General features: G+C 45.0%; 1 protein-coding gene across 1 annotated transcript in view; it reads right to left on the bottom strand.

Annotated features, from left to right (window-relative positions):
* The window catches only part of LOC119179571 (uncharacterized), a 92343-nt gene that overhangs the window by 24720 nt on the left and 54288 nt on the right, over window positions 1-13335 (bottom strand). The window contains exons 6-7 of the mRNA XM_037430679.2: window positions 9224-9392; window positions 3555-3689 (exon numbers count right to left, since the gene is read on the bottom strand). Coding sequence (XP_037286576.2) covers window positions 3555-3689; window positions 9224-9392 — 304 coding nt within the window. The remainder of the gene's footprint in view (window positions 1-3554; window positions 3690-9223; window positions 9393-13335) is intronic.

Here is a 13335-nt window from a genome sequence, read left to right on the forward strand (position 1 = left end):
CTGAACAGCTCAGAAAAAATAATAAAAACATCGAAATTCTACTTGGAAGACACAACTATTCCGATAAACAGACTTTATTACACACTTTTTTGAACAGTTGGCCATATTTTTGTTTGAGTGCGGCGGCTGTACGCCAGCGCGAGCACCGCGGCTGAAAGGTGCACGTGTTCGTGTCCATTACCTCCCTTTCTCTACCTCTCCTTTACATGCCACTCTCCCTCTTCCACAAAGACGCTGAGATGTTACGCCTTATTTAGGGGCTTTATCCCACTTGGGAACATTGTTCGCTGCAGGTGCCACTCGTAGTGCTTTTAGGAATCGTAGTGGGGGCTGAGCAGGTTGAGAGACTCGGGCGACGGAATGGCATTGTTGGCACGTCTATTCCAGGCACGGCCATTTGAAGAAGTTGAAAGCTTGCTAGTTCAAGGCGTGGCGGTTTGTGAAAAACTCATTAAGTTTATTATATTCTGCAAGTTTCTGTCTGAAATTAAGGTTGTGTCTATGGATTTCAGCACCCACTTTTTTAGTTTGGCTGAAAACCTCGGCGGCAAATATTTTGTTCAGCAAACATAATTATTTTACGCTCGTTTTGAGTGCAATCATTGTAAGACTCATGATATTTGTGCGCTTGCCACCAGAGACTAATTGATTCGCTCAATTCTATGTTTGTATGTACGTGGACATATTGTGTTGATGTTGAAGACGGGTACAATATATGTCATCACATGTCGAAGATTTCACATGGACTTTGTTTATTTTCCACACAACCTCAACTTCGTGACCACCCGCTGACGGTCGTTTTTTTTTTTTTTCTGGAAAAGGAGGCAACCCTAGTTTGTGACCGTGTAACAAGGGTATACAGTGCGGTTAATCCCATTTCAGGTTATTTTAGTAACAACTCTGGTCGTTTTTTCAATAAGGCTCAACGCTGAAATTAAAAAAAAAAAATTGAGCACACAACCGAGAAACTGCATCTCGTCACAGCACATCTTGGTTCGCTGCGTGGACTGCTTTTGCTAATTCAGCTGTCAATACTTAATTTTTACTACAATCTTTACTATCAAAATAACTGCCTCACAGATGTTATTCAGACACAATATTAGAGGTTTTAGTACACTACCATTGCATAAAAAAACAATGCCCATAAGCCAAATAATTATTGAAAATGCAAGATGAGGTACTATATTCTTTAAAATCCATTGCGTTACTCTTGCTTATCATTATTCAGTATGTATGGTTGACCAGGGTTATCACTGCAACATGAATACCTATGAACATACCAAATCCTAGCATCTGGTTAATCTACCTGCCTTTCTTTTTCTCTTTTCTCTCTCTCTCTCTTATGAGCCAATGATGCAAAATAAAAAGAATGCAAGAGGAAAGCAATCATCACGTGGACAAAAAGAAAAAAAAAACTTGCTTGCATGTAGGGCAACTCATTGTGTGCACTGTTCGATGACACATGATCTAGAAAACTACTGCAAGCCATGTGATCCATGATTTCTTTTACTACGGGGAATGTTCCACAATCATAACCCTTATGACACGAGTACAAATGGAGTACATAAGTGTTATGCTGCAGATGGCAGGTGGCACCGTGTATCACGTTCGGTTATCAGACACTCTTAAAAGCAGCATAACTGCCTCAGTCACAGACGAAGTGGTAGCCGACAGTGAAACGGCTCAGGGTAGCTCGAGCGTAAATAGGGCCTAAAGTAGCACCGCGACAACCGGTTCCCAGATAGTGCAAGAGATGGCATAACTGCCTTGGTGCGAAACGAAATGGCTGCCACACAGTGAAGCAAGAAGGGGTAGCTTGACTATAAATAGGACTTAAAGTCACTGTAGCGGAGGTTGGTGCGACAGCGGCTGCCACAGATCTTTCCCCATGCATCTCTACTCAGCAAATGAGATAACTACAGACACCTAAGAAAGGACACAAAACGCCACTGAAAATCACAAGGAAAACACAGGAGACCCGCAGGAGATCCACAGCTTTGCTGTTTCTGAAGATTTCACACTGGGTAAAACTGCCGAAATTTGTTTTAATTTGTTTTTAAAATCTTGTACAGTTGAAACTCAATTTACCAATGCCATCACTACACTCAAAATACACATATTTTGTTGAACACGGGAGTCCCAAAGATCAATAAAAAAATTTTCTGTCATCCCAAGTCTAAATTATAGCATAGCAACACGCAAAACCTACCACATTGTACTTCCCGCTAACCCCCGCCTGCCCACGTGTAAAATCCAGGGAAGAGAGATGGCATGACGTGAAGCTGTTACGAGCTGCTGATATGCGAAAACAGGGAAAACGAACGCAGTCACAGCGCAAGCAGGCCGAGCAAGAAAGTCGTGAGTAAATGATCAGTGATATTGGCAGCATAAACTGGGAAATGTCAAAAGCAATCACCACCATGTTTTTGAAAAGAACAAAACCACTGCCAACCCTAATCCCATGTGGTAAATGAACGCACTAGCACCAATTGAGCCCTCTGTATATGCATACACATGTTGTAGAGCCTCATCAAAATGAAGCCAGGGTCGTAACTAAAATGGCCAGATGTTTAAGGCATTGATTGATATCTGGAGTTCAACGTTTCAAAACCACCATATGATTATGAGAGACGCCGTAGTGGAGGGCTCGGGAAATTTCGACCACCTGGGGTTCTTTAACGTGCACCCAAATCTGAGCACACGGGCCTACATTTAGATGTTTAAGGCAATAGCGTTAGTCTAAATACTAGATAAAAACATGCGCCTGTACCCCAAATAGAAGGAAATCACTTTTTTTACCCATTAATTTCGAGAAAACATTTGTTAAATCGGGTTTGGTGCCAAGTTAATATAGATAATTTGGTTTAACGACAGCACTGAACCAAATGGATACGTGCTAGGGAATGTAGAAAGGAAGATTTTTTTTTCCATCAGATTGGGAACTCTATAAACTCGGGTTTTGTTAGATTAAGTTTCAACAGTATTTGTCCTTTGCTTTTCTTTTTCTAAATTGTGGAGGCTTCTTATCAGAAATGAAATTCAGACATGCTTTTCCTGTACTTGTTGCTTATAATAAGGCTCTTAATGTTTATGCATAGAAGAAGGTGTACGCAAATGTAGCATCTTCATTCTCTTCAAGAAAAAGGGTTTATTCCCACATAGGGTTACACCAGTGACATGCAAAAGAATTTCGCATTGTATAATAATGCACTGGGATAGTTATACAGTTACTTCATGCATCATTAATTTTTTAGTGAGTGGCAAAACACAGGTGGCATGAAAAAGGAGAACAAAAAACAAAAGGCTGATAGCCTGAAAAGGGCGAAAAAAGTACAGGCACGTCAAAAAGCTTGGAGAAGAAAAGGAGCAAAAGAACCAAGAAGTGATTTAGTTGATGTATGGAGTCACAACACCAAGCATGCTCGCAGAAAACATTCTTTCAGTGTGCCGATAAAGCAATCGTGGCCAGCCTTTTCTTTCTGTATATGGGTTTCATTTTCATGAAACAAGTACAGGACAAGCTGTTATACAGACATCTTTAAGGTAGAGCTTACTGCGCTGCTTCCAGTAGGTCCATTTGCTTTCTGCTCCGCTTCCTTTCTTTTTTTCCATGTTTCGCTTCGCAACTTGAGTGCAAAGGCTGGAGACATGGCGACCGTTAGCCTTTTTGACACATCCCTCAACGCTGGCTGAAAAAGTAAGATTAGGAAGCATGTCAAAAGAAAATGAGCACGAAGATTGATGATGTCAAGAATGCAGTATCAAAAAGCTAGTTTCCACTAGTTGGCGGGAGCATGACCGAGGTTTTGTTGCATACTCTGTGATTGAAGTGGCGATACAAGCGCGAAATAACAAAACAGTGCTGTTGTATATACCCTATCTTATAGGCTGGTTGCAGCAGGGTGCAAGCTGTGAGATGTGAGCGAGCCACGCGCTTGCACATCAAAACACAGTTCTGCTTGTAAATGCACTATAATAGGCAAAGTAAGGACAACGACGATTGCAATGGCAAACCAACATGGCGACGCTATGCAGACGCAACTGCCCACTTTCATTCGAACTTGCCCTAGCTACTTTTCGACAATTCTGAAAGCAATAAATAAATGGTAGAGTCGACTATTGCATCGTGCCATCTCAAGCCAAGGACTAAGTATCAGGCATACTTTGTCTTTGCTCTTGATATCAGCCGTTTGTTCAGCCACACCCACAGGGCACTGCTGGCAAGAATTAAAAATGTTCGAAAGCGTGCGAAACAGTCAATAATACATTGCTGTTAATGCGAACAGAAGTAATAGTTTAGACTTAGTGGGCCAAACAACGCACGACGACAATGTAAATTGAAGAGAGAAGCCGGCTTATACAGGTGCTGTAACAATTAGCTCAGAGACAAGACGACGAACACTTGGCTGGGCCTTGCCATGACGAATGACCCCTGGCCGTTTATTTGCTGGGCTTAAGTAGCCGCGCTCACAGCGAGGAAGGGGGAAAGAAAGCAAAAGAAGGAAAGTAAAGCGTACGAAACGGTGGAGAGGAGGAGGAGACAATATCGCCTAGGACGAATGCTGATAGCAGATAGTCCGGTCTGTTACATCTTCTTTTCACACATTTTCAAAACACTGATTCTTTTGCACTCATTTACTTGATGGAAGGATGGCCCGTAGTGAAGGCGCTTCGGTTCGCTGCGCTGGCGTCCTGACCTGCGCAGGCCAGCCAGTGGGCTTCCTGGAGTGTCTGGAGAAATGGTGGCGTTATAATCTTCCTCTGGCTGAGCTGGTTGCACCTGGTGACTTCCCAGTGGGTTGTCCGGCGTGGTGTTGCCTCGGTGTCTATCACTGAACTTCGTCGGGGGCCTCGCGTTGGGGTTCGGATTACCCTCGGGGCTGACCTCAGTGTCAAAGTTTTCATCCGTTCGCCGCAAGTGCTGTCGGTTCCGTCTCAGGAGCCCATGGTCTTCCGTTCTTACCACGTATGATTGTGGTGCAGTCTCTTGTACCACTTTCGCTCGGCATGACCAGCTTCCATGTTTGATCCGGACCATATTTCCGGCTTCCAAGGGTGGCAGTGGCCTGCCTCGGGAAGACTGTCGCTGTTTCCATACGGGTATGCCTCCGTTGACGTTGTATTCTGGAAGAGTGGCGTGCAGGCGGCGACCTTGCAGTAATTTTCCGGGTGGGTGACCGCTGTCAAGGGGAGAACATCGATAAGCCAACAGACCAAGCCATACATCACCCCGAGACTCGTGGGTTTTCTTTAGAATACGCTTCACGATCTGTACCCCCTTTTCAGCTAAGCCATTTGACCGTGCGAACTCTGGACTTGAGGTGATATGCTCGAAGTCATATCGGCGCACGAAGGACGCGAACTCTCGGGATGCAAATTGAGGCCCGTTGTCGGTGCAAACTTGGTTGTGAATGCCGCATCGCGAGAAGATAGCAGATATCTTGTCGATTACTTCCGCCCCCGTGGTACCTCTGAGTTTCTCGACGTCAGGAAAGTTAGAATGGGCATCAAACACAACTACGTAGTGTTCTCCAGCGAATGTAAATAGGTCTATGCCTACGCGATGCCACGGTCGGTCGGGCATTGGCAGTAGCAGAAGGGGTTCACTCGGTTGACTGTATGCGTACTTTCGACATACGCTGCACGTTCGTGCTCGTTGCTCAGTGTCACTGCTCATTCCCGGCCAGAAAACCAGTCTACGGGCTCTAGCTTTGCACTTGTTCATACCCAAGTGGCCTTCGTGAATTCGCTCAAGAATTTCCGCACACACTGATTTAGGCACCACAACTTTGCAACCCTTTAGCACCACTCCATTGACCACGGATAGCTCTTCCGCATACGGTTTCAGTACGCCGTCTATTGCCATGCCATCTTCCATTTGTTTCATGGTGCGGCTGAGAAGAGGATCTTCGAGGGTTTCCTTCTGCAGCTGCAACATAATCGCTTTGCTTATGATGCTGGTGACTACTTGCGTTGTGTGGACATCCACGTCCTCGACTTGGTCGCCTCCGCCAGTTGGTAGTGCGGCACGAGACAGCAGGTCTGCGAGTAACAGGTCCCTACCAGGTACAAACTGCAACAAAAAATGATATTTCATAAGACGGATGAAAAACCGCTGTAGCCTGGGTGGCATATCTGCAATGTTCTTTTCAGCAATCGCAAGTAATGGCCTGTGATCAGTTTCTATCGTAATGCTTCGTCCATACACGAACTGATGAAATTTTTCACAAGTGAAAACAATTGCCAGTGTTTCCTTTTCTATCTGGGCGTATCGCTCTTCACTCGGTGTCAGCGCTCTTGATGCGTAGGTCACTGGGCGCCAGTCATCCCCATGTCTTTGCAATAAGGCAGCGCCGATACCTGTTCCTGAGGCGTCCGCAGTTATCTTAGTGTTTCTTTTTTCATCAAAAAGAGCCAGCAACGGAGGATTAGCGAGCGCTGCGCAGATCTGGTCCCATTCCCGCTCATGGGCTGTTGTCCACTCAAACACCGATGCTTCTTTCACCAGGCTACGCAGCAACGCTGTTTTGTCGCTCAAAGCTGGCAGGTACTTCCGAAAGTAGTTCACAACCCCGAGTAATCTGCGCACACCCTGTTTATCTTTTGGGGCTGGCATGGCACGGATGCTTTCGATTAAATCGGGACTAGGACGAATTCAGTCTCTTCTGATAACATCGCCAAGGAATGCAACCTGCGTGGTGCAGAACACGCATTTAGCTGGATTAAATGTCAGCCCTTCCTCTTGCGCCCGCCTAAGCACTGCAATGACGCGTTCGTCGTGTTCTTCCTTTGAGCCGCCCCATATTAAAACGTCGTCTACGTAGACGCGCACTCCCGGCAGCCCTTCGAACATCTCTGTTAGAGTCTTCTGGAACACCTCGCTGGCTGAGGAAAGTCCAAAAGGCAGACGCAAAAAACGGTACCGCCCAAATCGTGTCGCAAAAGTGCATATTCGTGAAGTGGCCTTATCTAAAGGAATCTGATGAAAGCCGGCATTAGCGTCGAGCCGGGAGAAGTATTGTGCTCCTGCCAGCTCGCTCTCTATGTCCTCTCGTGAAGGCATAGGATAGTGCTCCCGCTTAATGCTCCTGTTCACTGCTCTAGGGTCCATGCAAATGCGAAGGGTACCATCCTTCTTGTGCACAACTACCAGGGGGCTCACCCAGTCAGTTGGTTCATCCACCTTGACGATGTTTGAGGCCTTTTCCATTCGTTGCAGTTCTTGTCACAGGCGTCCTTTCAACGCTATGGGTACTCTGCGGGCAGGCTGCACGACTGGAACGGCATCCTCTCGTAGCACCATTTTGTAGGGTCGCTTGACGCAGCCGGTGCCGCTGAAGAGGTCAGGAAATGCAAGCTGAAATTTCGTTTGCTCATTGCCTACATTCACGGCGTCCGGCGTCACCGGTACCAGTACAAACTGCTGGCATGTCTTTAAGCCAAGGATGGCTTGGCGCCCCTTTTTCACGATAAAGAACGAGACTAAATGCTGTGCTTCGCTTATCTCGAGATCTTCGGTCGCCACGCCAACGTGTTTGATTGCACTGCCGTTGTATGCGGTAAGGACAGCGGCGCTCTTTCGCGGAGTGCTTGCGTGGGCGATTCGGTTGAACAGGGTTAGGGGCAGCAAATTCACCTGAGACCCGGTATCTACCAAGCTTGAATCGTATCTCCTGACCAGCTATTTTTCCGCGAACCATCCAATCCGCTCCTATGTCTCCGGTGACGCCGCAAATGCTGATGCCCAAGATGTCAAAATTTTCATCGCTTTTTTCGGCTTTGTGAACCTCACTTATCCTGTGCGCATTGTTGCAGCATGCGGCGAAGTGATTTCGTTTCTTGCATGCATAACAAGTTTTTCCATACGCCGGGCACCGCTCGGGGGCATGTACCTTGTTACGATTTCGACACCGAGTTCCATTCGCAAACTTCGTGCGGTGTGTGCGGCATGCAAAGTGAATGTGCAGGCTTTCATTTGACCATGCTGCGCTCTGAATGGCAGCAAGCTCAGCGGCTTTGCAAATTTCTTCTGCTTTCTGCAAGTTTAAGTTTTTGTCACTCAGTAACTTTTCTCGAAGTTTCGCATTATTTGTCCCAAACACCACTTGATCCCTGATCATGGACTCTTCGACTGTATCGAAGTTGCACAGCTTTGCTTGCTTTTTCAAGTCTTGTAGGAACCGCTCAAAAGGCTCGGCCTCTTCCTGTGTTTGCAGTCGAAAAATGTGCCTTTCGTAGACTTCATTACCCTGGTCGACACAATATTCTTCAAACTTCCACACTAACGTGTCATAATCTTCTCTGCTCTCACCTGCAGCAAACGAGAAGTTGTTGTAGACATCGAGCGCCTCGTCCCCCGCGGTGCTCAGAAGAATCGCTGCTTTTACGGCCGATAGGCGGGGCTTCTCCGGTTCCGTAGCGGTGATGAACAGCTGCAGCTTCTGCTTGAATACCAGCCAGTTTTTCCTGATGTTGCCGGACAGTTGCAGCGGTTCCGGTGGCTTGACAAGGTCCATTTCGAACGTCAGACCCCACTTCTGACACCATGTAACGTTTAGCTCAGAGACAAGACGACGATGAACACTTAGCTGGGCCTCGCCATGACGAATGACCCCTGGCCGTTTATTTGCTGGGCTTAAGTAGCCGCGCTCACAGCGGGGAAGGGGGAAAGAAGCAAAGGAAGGAAAGTAAAGCGCACGAAACGGTGAAGAGGAGGAGGAGACAATATCGCCCAAGGCGAATGCTGACAGCAGATAGTCCGGTCTGTTACAGGTGGCACCATGTCTTTTCTTCGACACTGCCGCTGCTGCCCAATGCTTTGAGCAATAGCTGTTACCATGCACTCATTTTACTCACCCAGAGTGTGAGTGCAGATGCTATGACGTTGAGCAGATGACGCGAAGAGGACGAACACGTCGTGAGTGATTTTCGCTCTTTCTATTGACTAAGCAGCCTCGTAGCCTTCGCAGCGCTGCACTGAGCTTATAAGACGAGACTATAGCCCAATGTTAAAATTACTAGCACTTGATGCCAGAAAATAAAAAGTTGTGAATTGAATATTCGAAGAGAAAAATACACAGCTATTGGGCAACACAGTGAAAGAACAGCAGGTGAAATTTGCAAGAATCGCCAAGGTGAAAGAAGAGCACTAGTACAGTCACACTGAGGAAAAAACTGCAAACCAAGCAAAAAAATTGTTAAAAATGCAAAAAAATATGCTCACATTATTGGCAAGCTTTTTTTGGGGTGGCTTTGTTGGCAGCTTTGAAACCAAGAGGTCTTGTTCAACATTCTTTGGACGCAATGCTGGTCTTGACCCTGGCGCTACCTTAGCCTTGGCTCTCACAGCTTCTACCTTCAGCTTCTTTGAGCTGCTGACAGAGACATTGACCCTGCGCAAGCCAAGCAAAAATTATTCTTGGCCCTTTACCAAATACCCCATCGAGAAGAGGCATGTGAAAGCTGCCATGAGCAATGAAGTAAGACAGAAAAAAAAAAATGAAACTGCTGTAGTCCGCAGTAACCCGTAAAAGAGACCAAGACACCATATAATAAAATTCATTAGCTGTGTTCTTAAGGTGAAGTTTTACACGAACTCAAACCTGATTTTAACAAAGTTGCACTTTACACAATAATAGGTTTGTTATATCTGAAAATTCGTTAAAAGGGCATAATCCTAACACTATGCCTATTGCAAGACTATTTTTCATTTACTTTTGTTATAACTAATATTTCGTTGTATCATGGTTCACTGTATCAAGATTTGAATGTATGAGAGCTGCAACTTTTACTAGCTGGTACATAATTTTCGTAGCAGACAAAAAATAAAACAGCAAACACAAGCATCATTCATACAATGTGTCTGTGTCCTCCCAAGTTCTCATACTGTTCTTTAACAAAAGATAACTCAGAAGGTTTCTATCTGAACAGAGTACTTCATGTTTGAATGAAGGAGAGAACAAGTGCTACAAGAAAGGCACGCATAAATAGTGGCCATGAGTGAAAATTGTGTGTACAACATAAGGAAGAGCCTAGCTGTTTCTTCTAATGTTTGCTCAAGGAGATTGTTGAGTGTGCTTTCAATTTCGCCTGTATATTGAGCAGGTTTCCTAACTCAAGAATAGTATGACATTTAACAAAGAATGGCTACACAAAAAAATTTTATGAAAAGCCCTTCGAAAAACACACATTATCTAGAGCGGACAGAGAATCAAGCAAAGGAAAATATAGGAGATTATAGTACAAATGAAAAAAATAATAATAAAATGCATGAAAGGACAATGTGCCATTGGCAGGAACCAAACATACAACCGTTCAATAAAGCGTCCAATTGCTCTATTAACTGAGTAGCGATGGAGGTCCTCCTCACGTCCACTTTATCGGATATATTTATGCATTTGAGCCAGATAGTGTTAGTCCTTGCCGCTCACAGCCGTGACGAGTGTGGAACCCCTTTTTTTGCCTGATGGCATCAAATATAGCAGGTGATCTTATAATGAGCTGGCGACTGGCCAAAACCCTTTCGCATACTACCTGAAGGCACTTAAACTTCCATCAGAGAAACCTGCCCTTTGTGTACACTCAAGGCCTTCGGTCCTCTCTGCGTAGCGCAAAAAGCAGAAGGTAATGCCTGCACTCGCATCACACAGCAGAGCACTCCGACAATCCCTCTTTCCCCGTCTCTTTCGCTTCTTCACTTCACTAAGCCACAACCCTTCTCCCAGCTGCTGGCAGACAGGTATTCATGTCCAATATTTTCATATCAGTAGAGCTTAAAGGGACACTAAAGGCAACTATTAAGTCAATGTTGATAGTTAAAATGGTGGTTCGGAAACCCCGTTGTGTTACTTTCGTGCTAAGGAAGGGCTTATTTTGAAATAAAATCACGTTTTTGTGGTCCGCATCAGGTTAACGCACTTCAAATTACCCCTCCAAGCGAAACGTCTCACGTCACTGTTGCCATGCAGAACGTTGCCTGGCTTCACTGTGCGGCCGCTGATACCGGCAGCAGCAGAACGAAAGTAGTGGGAGCCACAGCAGCAACAACGGCAATTCAACAATTTCTTGCCATTCACTTTGAGATGGCAGACATTACTGGTTTAACTGGGCTCCACTATTTGGCACGACATGTCCAATATAGCCAGGCGAAACTTGAACTTTTGAATCACTTGCACCGTTCGCCCAGAGCGGTTCTGGCGGTTTTTTTTTCCATGAACCAAACATAAACGAACAAGCAGCATTTTATTGCCTCTCTTGATGCGCGGAAGGTTCTTCATTTAGGGCATCTGGTTCTGTTACTAGTGATTGATTGTAGGCCATAGCTCTGACGTCATCCGGATCATTTTGAGAGTTACCAATCATAGCACATGGGTTCTCGTGCATTTACTTTGGTTTCTCAATAAATAGAGCACTGCTGTTGAAAATATTGTTGTTTTAGATGTTGCTATTTATTGAGCTTTCACAGTGATGTCAATTGTTGACATTAGTGTCCCTTTAAGAACAGCAAAGTGGATGAGCATAAACACTATGACATTGTCTATTGCATGGGATAAAAGTAAACACAACTGCAAGGATTTGTATTAGTTGCATAACATTTAACTAATCACTTCACCAGAGCCTGACATGAAGTAATATTCAACATGTTCATTGGCTAAGTGTAGTGTTTAGTTTCTCATCAACACACACTTTTTGAGGAGACACACTCAGTTACACATTGCTTATCTTTGCATGCCGCATACTTGCAGCAGTGAAGTTGGAACAACAGAGATTGGCAAGCAATGCATTGTTTATAGATCAGTGACCATTCCGAATACCTTGTCTTTGCCTTTTTTGTCTCTTCTAAAAGATGCCTGGTTGAATTTACACAAAGCAAGTACCACTTTTCCCCAATAAGAAAACATTTAATGGTTCAGTACGATACTGACAAGCAAAAGTTTACTTCGAATTTTTTAGCCTAGTGCTAGAAATCCGTCCATTCACACAGATTACCATGACAACAGATGTGATCCCCAGCATTTGCACTGTGATCTTGAAAAACCTTGACGATTCACCAATAACTGGAAGAGTATTTTCCTTGACTTCATTATACACCTGACTTTGGTTTGTTTTATATATATGAACAGATTCTTTGGCTGCCTGATCTGTCAATTCATTTTTTTTAAACATTTCTGTCAATTCATTTTTTTTTTAACATTTCTAATATCTAAGCATTGGCCCAGATTGACAAACCTTATATACCGCTTGAAGTAATTGGCAGATTTAGACGGACCAGAGAAGGGGAGGGGGGCAGGGACCAGGGAAGGGGGGCAGGCTCACACTATTTTTGGATATTTCTTTTTGTTCGCTTGATTCTATATTCGAGCACTGATCTGTGCTTCTAGTAGTATATCAGTAGCCAAGATATCTTTTAGATGCGAAGCAGCTCTTTGATTAGCCCGTGTAATGCTGTCCTTCCAAACAAACGTGCTGCAGGTGTTGGCCCAGTGCCAAGTAGGTCACTCCGGTTCTGCGCGTTAATGTCATGCTCCCCTCGCGGTGCGCGCTGACGTCACTTTTTTCTTCGCCTGCCCCGCACTCGCAGCTGCCGCCTCGTTCATTCACCCAACAACACCTGCCGCGACCACCGCTCACTACACCGCTGACTTGTCGGTTTATGCGCAATAAGCCTAATGCGCGCCTAATGTATACATTGAAACATGTCTGTACATGTCACCTGCAAGACCTACGCCTGCCCCATCTCTTCAAACGAATCTTCCAGCGCTCACCACAGCACCCGCATCAGCGCTGTTCAACCCATGATGCCACCCATGTGAAACGCCACTGCTTCGCATCCCATCAGGGTTCCGTTCGATGAGATGGTCCACATTTTTCTAGTCCTATCACCTCACCCTCTCGTGCACTTCTGCATAACTTATAAAAAGTTTAAAAAGCATTTCTACATTTTAAAAAAAGCACAAAGTATAAAGGCTGTGACGTACTAACAGTACCTAGATTTGAAATAATTATAAGAGGACTGCTGCGATCCTCTGAATCCTCACAGACATACTTCAGAGGTATTCTACATCAAACCAGAAGATATCTTCCACCTATTGAACAGCCAGTTTCATTTCACAGCATTGAGAGTGAAGAAAGCAAAAGCTAACAAGAACTTCACGTACACATCTCAGCTGTCTATGATTAATAACGGTTTACAGCAATAACTGCCGGTACCAACAGTCCCTTTCAGTGGCCAGTGCAACCTCAAGAAAGGGCAAGGTCGTGGCACTAAAAAACGTTTCTTGGCTCCTGCTACACAACTACAAGTGCCGATAGATGCTTGAATTTGGAATCAAGCAA

Source organism: Rhipicephalus microplus, chromosome 7, assembly GCF_043290135.1.
Source record: "Rhipicephalus microplus isolate Deutch F79 chromosome 7, USDA_Rmic, whole genome shotgun sequence".
Lineage (NCBI taxonomy): Eukaryota > Metazoa > Arthropoda > Arachnida > Ixodida > Ixodidae > Rhipicephalus > Rhipicephalus microplus.